General features: G+C 51.4%; 1 protein-coding gene across 2 annotated transcripts in view; it reads left to right on the plus strand.

Annotated features, from left to right (window-relative positions):
* Window positions 1–16,752, plus strand: part of CUL9 (cullin 9) — a 34,926-nt gene that overhangs the window by 14,665 nt on the left and 3,509 nt on the right. For both annotated transcript variants that reach the window (XM_065913348.1, XM_065913349.1), the window contains exons 15-32: window positions 84–255; window positions 1,601–1,706; window positions 1,983–2,078; window positions 2,284–2,459; window positions 2,718–2,851; window positions 3,205–3,384; window positions 3,564–3,673; window positions 3,751–3,933; window positions 4,055–4,215; window positions 4,454–4,682; window positions 4,778–4,967; window positions 10,391–10,536; window positions 10,685–10,814; window positions 10,967–11,166; window positions 11,550–11,800; window positions 12,762–13,107; window positions 16,305–16,445; window positions 16,559–16,723. In XM_065913348.1, coding sequence (XP_065769420.1) covers window positions 84–255; window positions 1,601–1,706; window positions 1,983–2,078; window positions 2,284–2,459; window positions 2,718–2,851; window positions 3,205–3,384; window positions 3,564–3,673; window positions 3,751–3,933; window positions 4,055–4,215; window positions 4,454–4,682; window positions 4,778–4,967; window positions 10,391–10,536; window positions 10,685–10,814; window positions 10,967–11,166; window positions 11,550–11,800; window positions 12,762–13,107; window positions 16,305–16,445; window positions 16,559–16,723 — 3,116 coding nt within the window. The remainder of the gene's footprint in view (window positions 1–83; window positions 256–1,600; window positions 1,707–1,982; window positions 2,079–2,283; window positions 2,460–2,717; window positions 2,852–3,204; window positions 3,385–3,563; window positions 3,674–3,750; window positions 3,934–4,054; window positions 4,216–4,453; window positions 4,683–4,777; window positions 4,968–10,390; window positions 10,537–10,684; window positions 10,815–10,966; window positions 11,167–11,549; window positions 11,801–12,761; window positions 13,108–16,304; window positions 16,446–16,558; window positions 16,724–16,752) is intronic.

The raw sequence follows: 16,752 nt of genomic DNA on the forward strand, positions 1-16,752 counted from the left end.
CCTCTGCTCCCCCTTCCCTTCCTGCTCCCTCGTCCCCTTCCTGTCTTCTCTCTCAACTAACCAGGCTTCCCGCGGGCCCACAGGCTCCAGTGTGGAAGTGAAGGAGGACAAGTGCTGGGAGAAGGTGGAGGTGTCGTCCAACCCGCACCGGGCCAGCAAGCTGACGGACCGCAACCCGAAGACCTACTGGGAGTCCAACGGCAGCACCGGCTCCCACTTCATCACCCTCCACATGCACCGTGGTGTTCTTGTGAGGTGTGAGCACGCCCGTGTCCACGCACATGGATATTCTGACACGCCCCAGTACACGTCCTCAAAGAATTACCTACATACACACAACTCCAACTTACGCCGTGTGCCTGAGGGGCCTCAGACTCGTTTCGTGGAGTGAACATACATGCGTGTCGGCCTGACCTCCCAGAGCACAGTGTAGACCTCCCCTCTCTCCCCGAGCCTGCTCCCTCCACCAGACACACGTTGCCGCCCTGTGCTTTGATCGAGGTAGAGCAGCAGCTCCCCCACTCCCCGTGTGGGCGTTGGTTTGCTGTGCGCTCTGCGCCAGGTACCCTGCGAGGGCCTGGAGCCTCACCAACAGTGAGATGAGGGGCCTGTCTGCGCGGATCTAACAGTCTTACTGGGGAGCCAGGCTGGAAGATCAGCAAGAGAGAGTGAGAAAAAATGATAGTTGACAGGTGCACTGGATCCTGATGCCACCTGAGATCTCAGAGGAGGCTGCAGACAGAGAAGCTGAGTGGATTAAGTTTGTGGTAGAAGTTGGCTGGGTAGAGAGAGGCCATCGATATGGGGACAGCATCTGTGCAGGATGGAAGCAAGAACCAATGGTGTACTGGGGGGAACTTGAAGTAATTGTGCTTGGCTGGGATGAAGGGTCTGTGTAGTGAAGTGGCAGGAGAGGAAGCTGGAAAAGGAGGAAGAATCCGTTGTTTTATTCTGAAATTTGAGGAGCCACTGAAGGATTTTAAGAGGGGAAAAGACAAAAGTAGGTTTTTTTATTTAGAGAACTCTGGCAGTTATGTGAATTTGGCTGGCAGGCCGGGACAGAGTTGGAAGGTTTACTGAGTGGTGAACGTTCAGCGAGGCGGCGGGAACGGGAATAGACAGCGAGGAGGCGGTGGACGAGGAGAGCTTGAGAGGTGGTCTGCGGTACCTGCCGCTGGCTGGATGAGGGAGATGTCACGTGTGCTAGTTGGATAGCTGGATGGGTGCCAGTTCTCTTTCCCAGGAGAGAAGTGGGAGGAGGAGCAGGTTTCTGCGGACAGATGACCGATCCGTGTGGGCACGTGGGCCTGGAGGTGCCTGTGGGCGTGGCATGGACCTGTCTGTTGGATGCGCGGCTTGCAAGCTCAGGAGAGCGGTCTAGGGTAGAGACGTGAATTTGGAGTCCTTCGGCTGTTAACTTTCAGCTGAAATCATGGGTTTACGTGAAATCACTTTGGGGGAAGGTAAAGGGAAGAGCAGGGAGCCTGGGGAAGACCAACGCTTAAGAAGAGGACAGGAGTCTGAAGAGGATGTGCTGGGCGGAAGTCGTTTTGCACTCAGATCAGGGCCCTTGGTTCTGACTGAGTCCTTTCTCTCCCAGGCAGCTGACTCTTCTGGTGGCCAGTGAGGACTCGAGTTACATGCCGGCCCGGGTGGTGGTGTTTGGGGGTGACAACGCCAGCTGTATCAACACGGAGCTCAATACGGTGGGGACCCCATGCCTGCTTCCCCTTACTCTCCATCCTTCTGTTGGTCCCAGGGGCCTCATCGGATGGACCCAGTGCCTGTGAAGCTCCCACATCCCTTCCTCCCGGGCAGGCACTGCTTTGTAAGCCGAGAGAGTGGAATCAGGGTGGTGGAGGTGCATAAATCCACAGGCACGGGATGGGAGAGTTAAGGGGCGCACACTGTCACAAACTCGGTTGCTGTCAGCAGTCTTCCGGCTCCACTCCTGTCTCTACCTCTTCTTTCCACCCCACCAGGTGAACGTGATGCCCTCTGCCAGCCGGGTGGTCCTCCTGGAGAACCTGAGCCGCATCTGGCCCATCATCCAGATCCGCATAAAGCGCTGCCAGCAGGTGGGGCTGGGGGACTGGGGGGCACGGAGTCCAGGAGGAAGCAAAGGCTCTCCCTAGCAGCTGGTTCTCCAGTGTTCGGGGGCCAGGCTTAGATCAAGGGTCCTCCTCGGGCTGCTGGCCGTGTGTGGCCCAGGAGCCTGCTGAGTTTCAGAGAGGCGGGAGTGCCTCCAGGGAGCCGAGGGGATGAGAACTGTGCCCCTTGCAGGGCGGCATCGACACCCGGGTTAGGGGTGTGGAGGTCCTCGGCCCCAAGCCCACTTTCTGGCCGCTGTTCCGAGAGCAGCTGTGTCGCCGTACGTGTCTCTTCTACACCATTCGGGCCCAAGCCTGGAGCCGGGACATCGCGGAGGACCGCAAGCGCCTCCTCCAGCTCTGTCCCAGGTAGGTGGGCAGGGAGTGGGGGATGGCTAAGGGAGCAGGGTGCAGCCAAGGAGATACCGTTAGTCGGGGGGAGGGGGGAGCAGAGTCTCAAAGATCAAGCAGCAGCTGGAGGAGGGAACAGAGCAGAGACCAGAAGTGTGTGGTGGAGGGGGAGCAGGGTGAAGGACCAGCTCATCTCGGGGTGATTGAGAGTTGAGCACAGGTGGGTGGAGGCCTGAGGAAGTCTTTAATCCTTGACCAGACACTCTTTGTCCACAGACTGAACAGGGTTTTGCGTCACGAGCAGAATTTTGCAAATCGCTTCCTCCCTGATGAAGAGGCTGCCCAAGCGCTGGGCAAGACCTGCTGGGAGGCCCTGGTCAGCCCCCTGGTGCAGAACATCACCTGCCCGGGTAACTGCCCCCACCCTGGCCCCACTAACCCGCTCCTTGTAGTTATCCCCAGGGCTGACCTGAGTTAATGCTCTTGGCTCTCTTGGTTCCTGTCTCTATCCCCAAAGGCCTGTCACCTCAATGTCCTCTCCTCCCTGCCCCAGGGACTGCTCCCTGGGACTCTGGTGTTTGAATCCTCCCCAGCCCAACCCTGTCCCCATGTCCCCAGGCTCCAGCGGAAGCAGACCTTGGTGAGGGGAGGACTGGGGCCCTGTCGGCCCCAAATCCTTTTCATGCAGTCACTTCCCCTCTCTCCTCCCGGGCTCTCCATTCCATCCCCCATGGAGGCCTGTTCCTGACTTGTCTTCTTGTAGATGCGGAAGGTGTGAGCTCCCTGGGGTGGCTGCTGGGTCAGTACCTAGAGCAGAGGGAGAGCTCTCGGAGCCCCCGGAGTCGAGCCGCATCCTTTGCCTCTCGTGTGCGTCGCCTTTGCCACTTGCTGGTGCACGTGGAGCCTCCTCCTGGACCTTCTCCTGAGCCATCCGCCCGGCCCCGTGAGTCCCCGCCGTGGCCGGCTGAATTAAGAATCCGGGCAGCGGTGCTGTCTGGTTCCTCTCTCCTGGGTTTTACTCTTCCTGCTTTGCCACGGGCCTTCCCGGGGCTGAGTTCCCCAGTCGCTGGGACTCACCCAGCGGCTGAGACGAGCCTGTTCCTTTGCCCTTTGTGTCCACAGCCAGCAAGAGCAGTAAGGGTCGGGACTGGAGCCCTGGGCCTTCCCCCGTTCTTCCAAGCAGCAGCCTGAGGAACATAACGCAGTGCTGGCTGAGCGTGGTACAGGAGCAGGTAAGCAGCGGGGCTGAGGTCGGGGCAGGGCCGGGGCTGCTGGGCGGCTCCTGGGCTGCGATTTCCCATCTCCTCAGGTCAGCACATTCCTGGCTGCGGCCTGGAGGGCCCCGGACTTCGTGCCCCGCTACTGTAAACTCTATGAGCGCTTGCAGAGGGCAGGCTTGGAGCTCTTCGGGCCCCGGGCGGCCTTCACGCTGGCCCTGCGCAGCGGCTTCTCTGGTGCCTTGCTGCAGCAGTCTTTCCTCACTGCTGCCCACGTGAGTGCTGGGCGCAGCAGCCTCCTAGGCCCCTTCTGCTCTGCCCTTTCACCTCCTCCCCGCCCCCCCCAAACTCTGCTCCCTCTTCATGGTTTGCTGCTGCCCTTTCCGATGCCCCCAGATGAGTGAGCAGTTCGCCCGGCACATTGACCAGCAGATCCAGAGTGGCCTGATGGGTGGAACCCCTGGAGTGGAAGTACTGGGGCGGCTCCAGTGGCACCTGGAGCCCATCATGGTCCTCTCTGGCCTGGAACTCGCCACGACTTTTGAGCACTTCTACCAGTGAGTGCGGGTCTGGAGAGGCAGGGTGTGCAAGGCCTAGAGTCTGAGGGTGGGGGGAGACCTGAGTCTTAGAGGGAAGGCAAGGGAGGTGCAGTGGGGAGGCGAGGTTAAGATGCAGAGATGGCTGTGGCCCTGGTGTGGAGGATGAGGCAGGCTGCAATGGGGGGACCTATATTCTGGAGCGGGAGGCCCTGCCGAGCGCCCACATTGAGGCTCGGCTGGGCTGTGCACGCTGCAGGCACTACATGGCGGACCGTCTTCTGAGCTTGGGCTCAAGCTGGCTGGAGGGGGCCGTGCTGGAGCAGATCGGCCTTTGTTTCCCCAACCGCCTCCCCCAGCAGATGTTGCGGAGCCTGAGCACCTCGGAGGAGCTGCAGCGCCAGTTCCACGTATACCAGCTCCAGCAGCTGGACAAGCTGTTCTTGGAGCAGGAGGACGAGGAGGAACAGGGCCTGGAAGAAGAGGAGGTAAGAGCAAGGGAAAGAGTAGGGGAATAGGCGAGCAGGAGAATCTGGACCAAAGAAGGGAGCCCAAGAGCCCTTGGAATCCTTCTGTCTCTCAGGAGGAAGAGGAGGAAGAGGAGGCCGAGAAAGAGCTCTTTATCGAAGATCCAAGTCCAACAGTTTCTGTACTGGTCCTGTCACCACGCTGCTGGCCTGTCTCCCCTCTCTGCTACCTGTACCATCCCAGAAAGTGCCTTCCCACAGAATTCTGTGATGCTCTTGACCGCTTCTCCAGTTTCTACAACCAGAGTGAGGAGATAGGGACAGGCAATTGGAGATTGGGGTGAGATTTGGGGTGGCATGTCAGAGAGGAAGCGGAGAGAGGATCTTTGGACAGGAATGCGTAGATAGGAAGAAAAGTGGTTTCTAGATAGAACCATCCCTAGGGAACGGTGAAGTGTGGGTTAGATCTTCATTAATTTCTCTCATTTTTTTCACCTTTGTATGAACTTGCTCTGTTTTTCCTTTTTTAACTTGAAGTTGTATGCTTATTTAATTTTTAGTCTTTACAGATATCTGGTTTTCAAATGAAAGTATTTAAGGCTGTTTTATTTCCTATCAACATTACTTTAGCTGCATTCAGTAAGTTCTTGGTTTTGTGTGTGTTTTTTTTAAGAGTCTTTTTTTTTTTTTTAATTGAGGTAGAATTAGTATTCAGTGAAGTACACAAATCTTAATTATAGCTTAATGAAATTTATATCCATATGCCCTCCTGTAAGCAGCGCCCCCGCCTGATCAATATATGGAACATTGCCAGCCCAGCAAAAGGCTTCCTCCTTCATGTCCCCTTTCTAGTCAGTATCTAGTCAGTATCTTCTTCCAGGAGAAATTACTATTCTCCCTTTTATCATCGTAGGTTTCCGCCTTTAATTTAAACATCATATAGATGGAATCATAGAGTATGTATTCTGCGGTGTCTGATTTGTCTCACTGGATGTAATGTCTGTGGGAGTTTTTCAGGTTGGCTGTTAAACATCATTACTTTGTTCTTTTGCATTGCTGATTCATGTTCCACTGCATGAATTATGGATATTTGGGATGTCACATAAGTTTTTATCATGTAGACTTGATACTTGATTATTGTTTAGTTCTAAGAATTTTTGTTTAGTTCTAAATTAGTTCTAAGAATTTTCTAATTTCCATTTTATTTCTTTGATTTATTAGTTTTCTGGAAGTATATATTTTTAAGTTTCCAAAATTTTTTTTTTTTTTGCTTAGTCATCTTTTGGTTTAGATTTTAACCTTCATTCCCTGTGGCCAAAGAAAGTGATTTCTGTGATTCTGAATCTTTGCATTTAGTGAGACTTATTTCATGGACTAGTAGGTGATCAGATTTTATAAGTGTTCTGTGTGTGATTAAGAAGAATGTGTACTGTTTAACTGTTGGATATGGGATTCTATATATTCCTCTAAATTGACCTTGTTAATTGTGTTGTGCAAATCTGTATCCTTACTCATGTTTGTTTGCTTGATTTATTACTTAGAGAAGTTTGTTAAAATTTACCATTACAATAGTGAAGTTTTAAACTTCTAGTCATGTCAGTTTTACTTTATATATTTTTTGACTACATTATCAGATACAAGGTTAAAATCATTTAATAGTAGATAATAATAGATAGAACTTTATATAGCAATAATAATAGAACTCTCTGCAATGATGGAAAAGTTCTTTTCTGTGCTGTCAAAAATGACAGCCATCCATGTCTACTGAGCACTTGAAATGGGACTAGTGTGACTGAGGAACTCAGTATTTAATTTTATGTACTTTAGAGTTTAATGTTAAATAGCCACATGTGGTAAGTGGCTACCACATAGTGGACTATGTAGATTCAGAATCTTCATGGTCATTTAAGCCTTATTGTAATGAAATGACCATCTTTCTTTCTAGTGAAGTTTTTTCTCTTAAGGTCTGTTTTTATCTGGTATTAATAGTATACCAGCTTTCTTTGATTGGTATCTTTCTAGTATGTCTATTTCTATCCTTTTACTGTTTTCTTTTGGATTGATCATTATTTTAGGTCTCTTTTATTGTGGTAAAATATGACTTAGCATAGTTTGCCATTTTAGCCATTTTAAGTATAAAATTCAGTTGTCCTTTTACTTGAAAATTCTTTAATTTGGAAATAATTTGAAATTTACAGAAAAAATTGTAATAATATAACAAGCACTCATAAACTCTGTTCTGTTTAAATTTATTTTAGGCTGCACTGGATCTTTGTTGCCGTGCACAGGCTTTCTCTAGTTGCAATGAGTAGGGTCTGCTCTCTAGCTGCAGTATGCAGGCTAATTGTGGCTCTTCTCATTGTGAAGCAGAGGCTCTAGGCAGGAGGGCTTCAGTAGTTGCTATGCGTGGGCTCAGTAGTTATGGCTTGTTTGCCCCATGGCATATGGAATCTTCCCAGACCAGGGGTTGAACCCATGTACTCTGCATTGACAGGCAGATGTTCGATCACTGGACCATCAGGGAAGTCCTCATATACTCTTCATCCACGTACCTGTTGTTAACGTTTTGCTCCATTTGCTTTTTCTATTTGCTCTTTGTGCACATATACATATCTATAAATGTCTATGTATGTGTATGTGTGTATACTTTTTTCATGAACCGTTGCTTATATGTTGGCTCTTTGCCCCTAAATAATATACATTTCCTAAGAATAAAATGTTCTTTTATGAAACCAGCACTCCATTTATTACTTTCAAATATTTTACATTCATATAATACTTTTAATCTACTTTCCATATTCCAGTTTTGTCGATTACTCCATAATGTCGTTTTTTTTCAGTCCTGGAGAGAGAGGATCCAGTTCAGGAGCACCTGTTGCATTTAGTTGTCATATCTCTAGTCTCCTTTAATCTGGAGCAGTTCCACAGGCTTTCTTTATTTTTTATGATATTGACACCTTGGGAGATATAATCCTTTAAAATTTTCTAATTCCTTCTTTTAAGCTTATGTATTTCTGGATTCAAGTTACACATTCCTGGCCAGAGTACTGAGTGATGTTGCATCTTCCAAGGATATTATACATGGAAACACAGGATTACCATTTGCTCCTTGTTTGTAATGTTAATTTTGATAGCCTGGTCAAGAGGTGGTTTGATTTCTCCACTGTACAGTTAATATTTTTTCCCTTGCTACTATTAATAAGCAATCTGTTGGCAGTATACTTTAAAGCATGCCAGTATTCTGCTCTCATCAGAATTTTGCCTAGTAGCATTTTACGATTTTTTTTAGCCACCCATGCGGCTTACGGAGTCTTAGTTCCCCAACCAGGGATTGAACTGGGCCCTGGCAGTGGAATCAGTAAGTCCTAACCACTGAACCTCCAGGGAATTCCCTCATTGTACTTTTAACTTTGACTTCCTTTTATATTTTAGACATGTGTCTTTATTTAAAATATTAATACCTAGAACTTGTTTTCTTTTTTTTTAGGACCTGTTTTCTAATCAACCTAAAATCTCTCTTTTTGAATTATCAGTTTTTGTCTAGTTATTATAAGTAATGACATTTGACTTTTATTTTTGGTTTACTTTTCTTATAGTTTTAAACTTTAGTTATTTAATATATACAGGAGTATGTAAAACATACAGTTAAAGCAAGAAAGTTAAGTAGAACACTAACAGATGTGATTCCACCCTGGGTTTTTGTGCATTCTATTATTTTGGATTTGTAAAATTCCTTTTTGTCTCTATCAGTTTTGGAAGTTATGCATTCTATGTCTGTAGTTGATTGCTCTTATATTTTTAATGTAAGTTTAACTCGTTAATGTCACCTCCCATCCCCCTGAAAAATGGAAGGACCATAGCAAATCTAAATTCCAGTCTGACCCCCATCTTGTACCTTTGTTTCTCTCCCAGCTGGTGATTATTGTTATTGTTCCATTCAGTTCGGATTTGCCATCTTACCAGTTGCTTTCGTCACCATTCCTTTTGTACCTTGATCCTCCTTTCCGAATACAGTTTTCCTCCTAAAGTACATTATTTAGAGGTTTCTTAGTTGATGAAATACTGCTAGAAAACTTTTTATCAGTTTTTATTTTAGAATGGCTTATTTTCATCTTCATTTAGAAAATCTTTTTATTGTGAGAAATTTTGACACACCGAAAAGTAGACAGAATAAACTTCAGTATATCAATAAGTATCAGTTCATGGCCAATTTTGCTTCATCTGCACCCCACCCCTCAGATAAAGACTCCTTTTAAAAGCCAGGATTCTATAAATATCAAACTTATAGAAATTAGTAGTAGTTCCTAATATTATCAGATATACAGTCAGTATTCGTATTTCCTTAATTATCTTGAGCTTTTTAGAGTTTTTTGTGGGTTTTTTCGGCCTATTGAGGATCCAAATAAAGCCCACGTTTTACATTTGATGAGTTCTATCTCTCGTCTCCCTCAGTGTGTAGATCCCTGCCTCAGTTCCCCTCCCCTCCTGCAGTTGTTTGTGGAGGACACTGGGTGGTTGTCCAAGCAGAGTTGTCCACAGGCTGGATTGTGTTTACCTGGTGTCCTCTAGCACGGTCCTCTGTCTCCTCCTCTCCTGAAGACCGATATTTAGGTGTTCAGATATAGGAGCTTATTTAGATTCTGGGTTGATTTTCTCAGGTAAGGACATGTCTTAGGCAGTATCGTGTACTTCCTTCAGGAGGTTGTCTTTCTGTGTGATGTTAAAGTGGATTTCAGCATTGTCTGTCCAATCTATACATTATACATAATTTCCCATCAGCTGTTCGCGAGACATTCATTCTCATTCCCATTAGGGTTAGGAGCTAGTGACATTCTGCTTTTGTCATTCTCTCTCCATGTGTTAGCCAGGAGGCTCTATCTATAGAGAGAACCTTTCTCTCATCAGCTTTTTGGTTACCTTGAGGGTCCATTTATACAGGAAAGGCTTGATTCTCTTTTCCTCTCCCTCTTTTTTAACCACTTTTCAAAATAATGTATTGGTTCTCTAGCTTCATCCAAAGATGACCCATGAGGTCTTTGAAAAATAAAAGATGTCATTATGACCTCATGGCTTTTAAAATATTTCATGTTTTTCAGTCCATCACAGGTGGGGTTTTTTTTGTTTGTTTGTTTGTTTTCTTTGACGTTCACATTGTCCCATCTTGGGCCAGAGAGCACCTCTCAGTCTGGTTCCTTTTGATACCCTCTCCTCGTGGCAGCATCCTTGCTTTCTAGTCTGAGCAAACACCTCAAGCTCACAGCGGGCGGCAGAGACTCAGCCTAGTAGATCTCCAAAACTGTCAAGGTCTCTGGGAGCAAAGCCCAGCTCTTCTCTCTGGTGTTTCTGCTGTGGAGCTCACCTGGCACCGGGCTGGGCAAAGGGTGGGGGCGCAGGCTGTCCTGAGGCAGACACAGAGGGGCTGTGCTCGGGACGCTGGGTGAGGCGTGCATGTGTGTGTGTGTGTGTGTGAGTGAGTGCTGGGCCCTGCTCCCCACGTGTGCGTGTGAGTGTGTGCGTGAGTGTGAGTGCTGGGCCCTGCTCCCCACGTGTGCGTGTGTGTGTGTGTGTGCGTGAGTGTGAGTGCTGGGCCCTGCTCCTCACGTGAGTGTGAGTGCTGGGCCCTGCTCCCCACAGAGACTAGTGGAGCCTGGCGAATGCTCCACACTCGCCTCAGCCCTGACCCCTCGTTTCCCCTGCTGTCTCCACTTCTTCCCTCGACACTCTCCCAGGTCAGAACCATCCGGTCCTGGACGTGGGGCCACACCGGCGACTGCAGTGGACGTGGCTGGGCCGGGCGGAGCTGCAGTTCGGGGACCAGACGCTGCATGTGTCCACCGTGCAGATGTGGCTGCTGCTGCATTTCAACCAGACGGAGGTGCCTCAGCTCCTCGGCCTCTCTGTCTCCTCCTCCAGTTCGTCTGTCACTGTTTTCCTCCACGCTGCCTGTCCCACCTTCTGTCCCTCCTCTCCTTTTCCTTTGCCTTGACTGTCTGCTCCTGACTGGCCCTGTTTCTCCCGCCCAGGAGGCGTCAGTAGAGGCTTTGCTGAAGAAGTCTGACCTCAGCCCCGAGCTGCTGCTCCAGGCTCTCCTACCCCTCACCTCTGACAGCGGCCCTTTGACCCTACAGGAGGGTCAGGACTTCCCACCTAGGGGTAGGTCCGAGGTGGTCGGGCTGGGCTGAGCCTCTGCTCCCAGGGGGTGGGCTGTCCGGGTGGGGAGATACAGGGGATGAGAATGGAGTCTCCCTTGCCCTCACTCGTCTGTCCCTTCCCCTCTTGGGGCGCTGACTGGGAGCGGGTTCCAGGTGTGCTGCGTCTGCGGGAGCCTGAGCTCAGGCCCCGCGGGGAGGCCCTGTGGCTGCTGCCTCCCCAGACATACCTGAATGTGGAGAAGGATGAAGGCCGGACCCTGGAGCAGAAGAGGAACCTCCTGAACTGTCTTCTTGTCCGTATTCTCAAAGCGCACGGGGAGAAGGGCCTCCACATTGACCAGCTGGTTTGTCTGGTAGGCACAGGGGACCCTGATGGTGGGGGGAGGGGGAGGGAGTCGTGCTTGGGGGTGGGGACATTCCCATCTGGGTTTTCTATTCCTGATGGGAAGTTAGATGGTGGAGACCAGTCATGAGTGCTGACCGTGTGCCAGGCTCTATTCTAAAAAGTTTCCATGATTAAGTCATTTAACCAACACAGAAATACTATGAGATTGGTGGTGTTGGTATTACTACTATTATTATTATCCCCATTTAACAGATAAGAAAAATGGGGCATGAGTTAGTAACTGATCCATAGTCAGGCAGCTAGTAAGTGGCCCAGGCAGGCTGGCTGATCCCAGGCAGGTTGGCTGCTCTAGGTAACTGTGGCCCACGTGTTTCCTCACCTCCCATCCAGGTTCTGGAGGCCTGGCACAAGGGTCCAAATCCCCCTGGAAGCCTGGGCCGCGCCATTGCCGGGGGTGTAGCCTGTACCAGCACGGATGTCCTCTCTTGCATTCTTCACCTCCTGGGCCAGGGCTATGTGGAACGGCGGGATGACTGGCCCCAGATCCTCACGTACGCCACCCCGGAGCCCTCGGGGCCCTGCCGGGGCCAGGCAGAGATTCCTTTCTTTGGCAGCCAGACCTCTGAGACCTCCAAGATGAGGTAGCCACTGCTAGCCCCGTCCCTCTGCTGCAGGGCCCCCCAGGACGGATGGCACCACAGTGACACGGGAGGGGTCACAGTGCCAAAGCCAGGCTACCAGAACAAAGACATGTCATTTCTTTCTTCGTCTAGTGCCATTTTCCCTGTCCCTGATATTAGTCCTCACCCTCACTCCCAGCGCCATCACCCCCTTCTTTGCTTCCTTCCCAGGCAGGGGCCTTGCTCTCCCTAGACTCCTCAAGCCAGCCTTTAGGTAGGAGTCCAAGACTCATAAACTCCTTTCTGGATGTCTTTCATTCTAAGCAGAATTGAAATACTGGGCAGACACATATTGAGTACTAACTATGCACTCTGCTTAGTGAAATATACAAATTCTATGAATAGTTTTCAGGAAGTCTGTTCTCCAGAGGAATTTGCCATAGGATTCTGCTAGCTAGCTGGCACCCTAAAGCTCTTTACCTCAGTTCCAGTTCACCGGGAGTTGTTCTGCTTTTATGCCTGCTGTTCATGTCATGTGTAAATGCTAATTTTCCAGAGTCATCTTTCTCAAATTTCACTCGCACACATTTTCAAGTTCACTAGAGCTCCCTGTGACACTTAGGCTGTTGGTCCACAGACCACACATTGAGGAATAAGGCTGTAGACTCTCTCTTACTAGACATGCTGGGAGAATTTGGGGAGGGACCTGCAGTACGATTGTCCCATCAGTTAGCACCATGACCCCTGCCCACTAGATTCCAGTACTGCTTCAGTCACGTGACCGCCAGCCCCACCCCACATACAAATGCTCCTGTGGAGGCTGTGCTCTGATGGTGGGGTGGTGATCCTCAGGCTGGTTCAGCAAGTGTAGATGGAGATGCGCAAGTGGGGACCGGGGAGCCAGGGTGGGGTCCAGCCACCCTGGACCTGGGTTAGATAAGCAGGGCGGTGAGACTGACCACTGACCCCTCTCTCCCTCAAGCCCAGAAGCCATGGCTGCCCTGGCTTCCCTCCAGCTGCCTGCGGGCCGCACCATGAGCCCCCAGGAGGTGGAAGGGTTGATGGAGCAGACGGTGCGGCAGGTGCAGGAGACGTTGAACCTGGAGCCCGACGTGGCACAGCACCTCCTGGCTCATTCCCACTGGGGCGCCGAGCAGCTGCTGCAGAGCTACAGCGACGACCCCGAGCCGCTGCTGCTGGCAGCCGGGCTGTGCGTGCCCCAGGCCCAGGCCGCCCCCGCGCGCCCTGACCACTGCCCCGTGTGTGTCAGCCCCCTGGCGCCTGACCACGACTTGCCCGCCCTCTGCTGCCGGCACTACTGCTGTAAGGTGAGGCTCTCCTCCCCACAGTGCCACAACTCGGGCAAGGCCACTTCCGGCCCTGGGCGATGTTGGATGAGGCTCTGAGCCCCTCCTAAGCTGGTTTGGTCACCGGTAAGCGGTGCTCTGACGCTGCAGGGTGGTGGTTAGGATCTGGTGGTGTGTGTCTGTGGTTCTTAACATTTTGCTGCATATTGTGCTCACTGGGAACTTTTAAAAAATCCCATTGCTCAAAGTATGCCCCAGACCAATTAAATGAGAATCTCGAGAGGTGAAACAAGAGCTCCTCAGGGGATTCTAGTGTTCAGCCAAATTTGAGAACAATAGATAATACATACACATGTACAGAATCAAAGCACTAGCACTTTGTAAATGAGAAGTGTTCGGAAATTGGTGATGACTATGTTTATGCTTTTCTTATCACCACCAAAGGTTTTTTTATTCCAAAACGTCATCACTACTTTTATCTGTACACGTTCACTTAATATAAAAATTAAAAGGAATGGTTTAAAACGAAAAACAGCACAAAAGCAGAGGGAAGTCCAGGAAGTCAGGCTGCTGCGAAGCTGAGCGGGGAAGACTAGCTGGGGCGGGAGCACCCTTGGGGTGGCGAGGGCCGAGGCAGGAAGCCGGGTGCTGAGTGCCTGTCTCCCCTGCCCCTGCCTCACAGCTTGTAGGACCAGAGCCCACACCCATCCACTTAGCAGGATGAGCGCCCTTGTTGCCATGAATTCTAGCCGCCTCTCTCAGCAGCGCCGCCCCAGTGGTGGGTGACCTGGGCCGTGTGCGTTTGCATGCGTGTGTACTTGTACTTTTTCTCCTTCCCTTTTGCTCAGCTTCAAGTTACTCTTCTCACATAGTTGCCTCTGCCCCCCTGTTCCCAGGTTCTTAATTATTCCCTTTACACTTCCACTTTTTTGTTCAACTAATGCTTGTCATGGACTTCCTGCGTGCACAGCGCTGGGTGCCGCATGAGGGAGTGGGGAGACCCCGGCGACAAGGACCCGAGAGCTAATAATAACCACAGCTAATATTTGTGGGGGCCTCATTCTGGGCCATTGTGCTGTTTTACAAGCATTGTCTCGTTTAATTCCTGGAAGGTGAGCACAGCGGTGGGACAGCGGAAGGAGAGATTTGGGAGGCCTAGTTAGTTGGGTTGGCAGACAAGGGCCTTTATGGGACGCCCTGATGGGTTTTGAGCAGAAATACAATAAGATCTGATTTCCAGTTTTGAAAAAATCACTTGGTATGGAGAAAAGGTTTGGACCGAACAAGAGTGGAAGCAGGGACACTGGTTCAGAGATTTGTACAAAGAGGCAAGAGGTGTTGGCTGCTGAGCCTAGGGACAGTGAAGGGGTGGACAGATTGGGACATGTGTGGGGTAGAGCTGACAGGGTTGTGGCTGAGGACAAGGGCATCAAGACAGCTCCTGGGGTTTTGACCTGAGCATCTGGCAGGAGGAGTTGGGGGAACTGTTAGGCCTGGGGTTGGGGTGCAGGGCAGATTTTTGAGGGGAAATTCCATCCATTTTGACCAAGAAAAGTTTGAGCTGCTTTGTTGGACACCTTTGTGGGACTGGCAAGCGGACTTTTGAATTTGGAAATAAGTGCAGAGGCCTGGCTGGCATCACCTAGGGGGAGAGGAGCAAGCCCAGGGCACTGAGCATGGGGCAGCCCCACCCTGTAAAGACAGAGACAGGGAGCCGGGCAACAGGGCTCAGCAAAGCAGGCTGAATCCGGCCCAGCAGAGGAGCCAGTGGCGGAGTGCAGGAGCCACTGACGGGGGAAGCCTTGGGGCCTGGAGCAGTGGGAGACAGCTTCCCGGGTTGAGGCTTGAGTGGCCGAGGGCAGGAGGAGAGTCCAGGCATTCCGTGTGGCTGGGCAGTGGGGACAGTGGAGGCCAAGGGTAAGCCCCAAGCAGAGAGGCTCCTCGCCGGCATGGAGCAGGTTCCAAACTGAGACGCTGGCCGTCGTCCTGCAGGGGCAGTGCTCCCACCCCTCAGCTATCAGCCCCCGAGGGCCTGTGTGTCTGGGTGTCTGTATGTGGAAAAAGATTTTACATTGTACTTCCCAGCTTATATGGGCTTGTTTCACTATAGGAAGGGGTTGGTTTTGTTTAGCACTTTGAGTGAAAATAGTTCAGTAAAGCACTTATTTATCATGGAGAGTCCTCATGGAACCACCGGGGGACTCTTCTGGGGTTTGGATCCATCATTTGGGGAAGCTCGGCAGTAGGCAGTGTGAGGAAGAGGGTCCTTAATGGAGTCTTTTGGAGGCTCAGGTGCTCATGGAGGTAGCTGGTGTCTTCAGGAGGGATGAGGGAAGGAACAGTTGAGAGAGGAGGGGATGATGAGAGCTGATATTGGGGGGAGAGGATGATGAGGGCTGATGAGGGGAGGGTATGATGAAGGCTGATGAGGGGGGAGGGGATGGTGCTGGCTGATGGGGGAGGGGATGGTGATGGCTGATGTTGGGGGGGATGATGAGGGCTGATGGGGGGAGGGGATGATGAGGGGGGAGGGGATGTTGAGGGCTGATGTTGAGGGGGGAGGGGATGATGAGAGTTGTTGGGGAGGGGATGAGGGCTGATGTTGGGGGGGAGGGGATGATGAGGGCTGATGTTGAGGGGGGAGGGGATGAGGGCTGATGTTGGGGGGGAGGGGGTGATGAGGGCTGATGTTGGGGGGGAGGGGATGATGGCCTGGGTTGGGGTACGGCAGTGACGTGAGAGCAGGAGAAGGATTTATGAGTTGTGACAGCTCCAGCACTGGTGACTGGGGGTAGGGTGGCTGATCAGGATTTACAGGTGCAGTGGAGGAGGCTGAGTCTGGGGAGGTGGGGGCATGGAGACAGGCCTGAGGTAAGAAGTTGAGCCAGATGAGGTCGCAGCTATAGCACAGTGGGCCCCGGCCATCCCCCCAGGCCTTCTTTCTCTCTGACCTTGCTCTCTCCAAGTCTTTCTCAGAACTTGAATCTCCTTTTTTTTGATTCTCTTTTACCCATCCCAACAATAATTTTAATTACCACGGCTTGCACACCTCAAAGTGAACTGTAATCGGGGCCAATCAGGAAAACCCCTGGAGGCCAGAAAGGTTAGGGTCAGTGTTGAGGCTGACGTAGCAGCAGGTCTGTCCCTGGCCTTGCGGTGTCGGGGAGGGGTCCTGCTCCTGCGCTATCCCTGAGCGGCCGCTCCCGTGTCCTTCCCAGTCTTGCTGGAATGAATATCTCACAACGAGAATTGAACAGAACCTCGTGCTGAACTGCACCTGCCCTATTGCCGACTGTCCGGCCCAGCCCACGGGGGCCTTCATCCGTGCCATTGTCTCCTCACCAGAGGCCATCTCCAAGGTACCCCACTCTGCCTTGAGAGGCTCGGGGGCACAGCCCCGGGGAGCAGGGGGGCCCGGAGGTGTGGTGTCGGAGAGCCAGGCCCTCACCTCGTGGCCCCTGCATCCCCACAGTACGAGAAGGCCCTCCTGCGTGGCTACGTGGAGAGCTGCGCCAACCTGACCTGGTGCACCAACCCCCAGGGCTGCGACCGCATCCTCTGCCGCCAGGGCCTGGCCTGTGGGACCGCCTGCTCCAAGTGCGGCTGGGCCTCCTGCTTCAGCTGTAGCTTCCCCGAGGTGGGGGCCCATCCTGGCTCTGCCCCCTT

This window comes from Muntiacus reevesi, chromosome 20, assembly GCF_963930625.1.
Source record: "Muntiacus reevesi chromosome 20, mMunRee1.1, whole genome shotgun sequence".
In the NCBI taxonomy this organism is placed as follows: domain Eukaryota; kingdom Metazoa; phylum Chordata; class Mammalia; order Artiodactyla; family Cervidae; genus Muntiacus; species Muntiacus reevesi.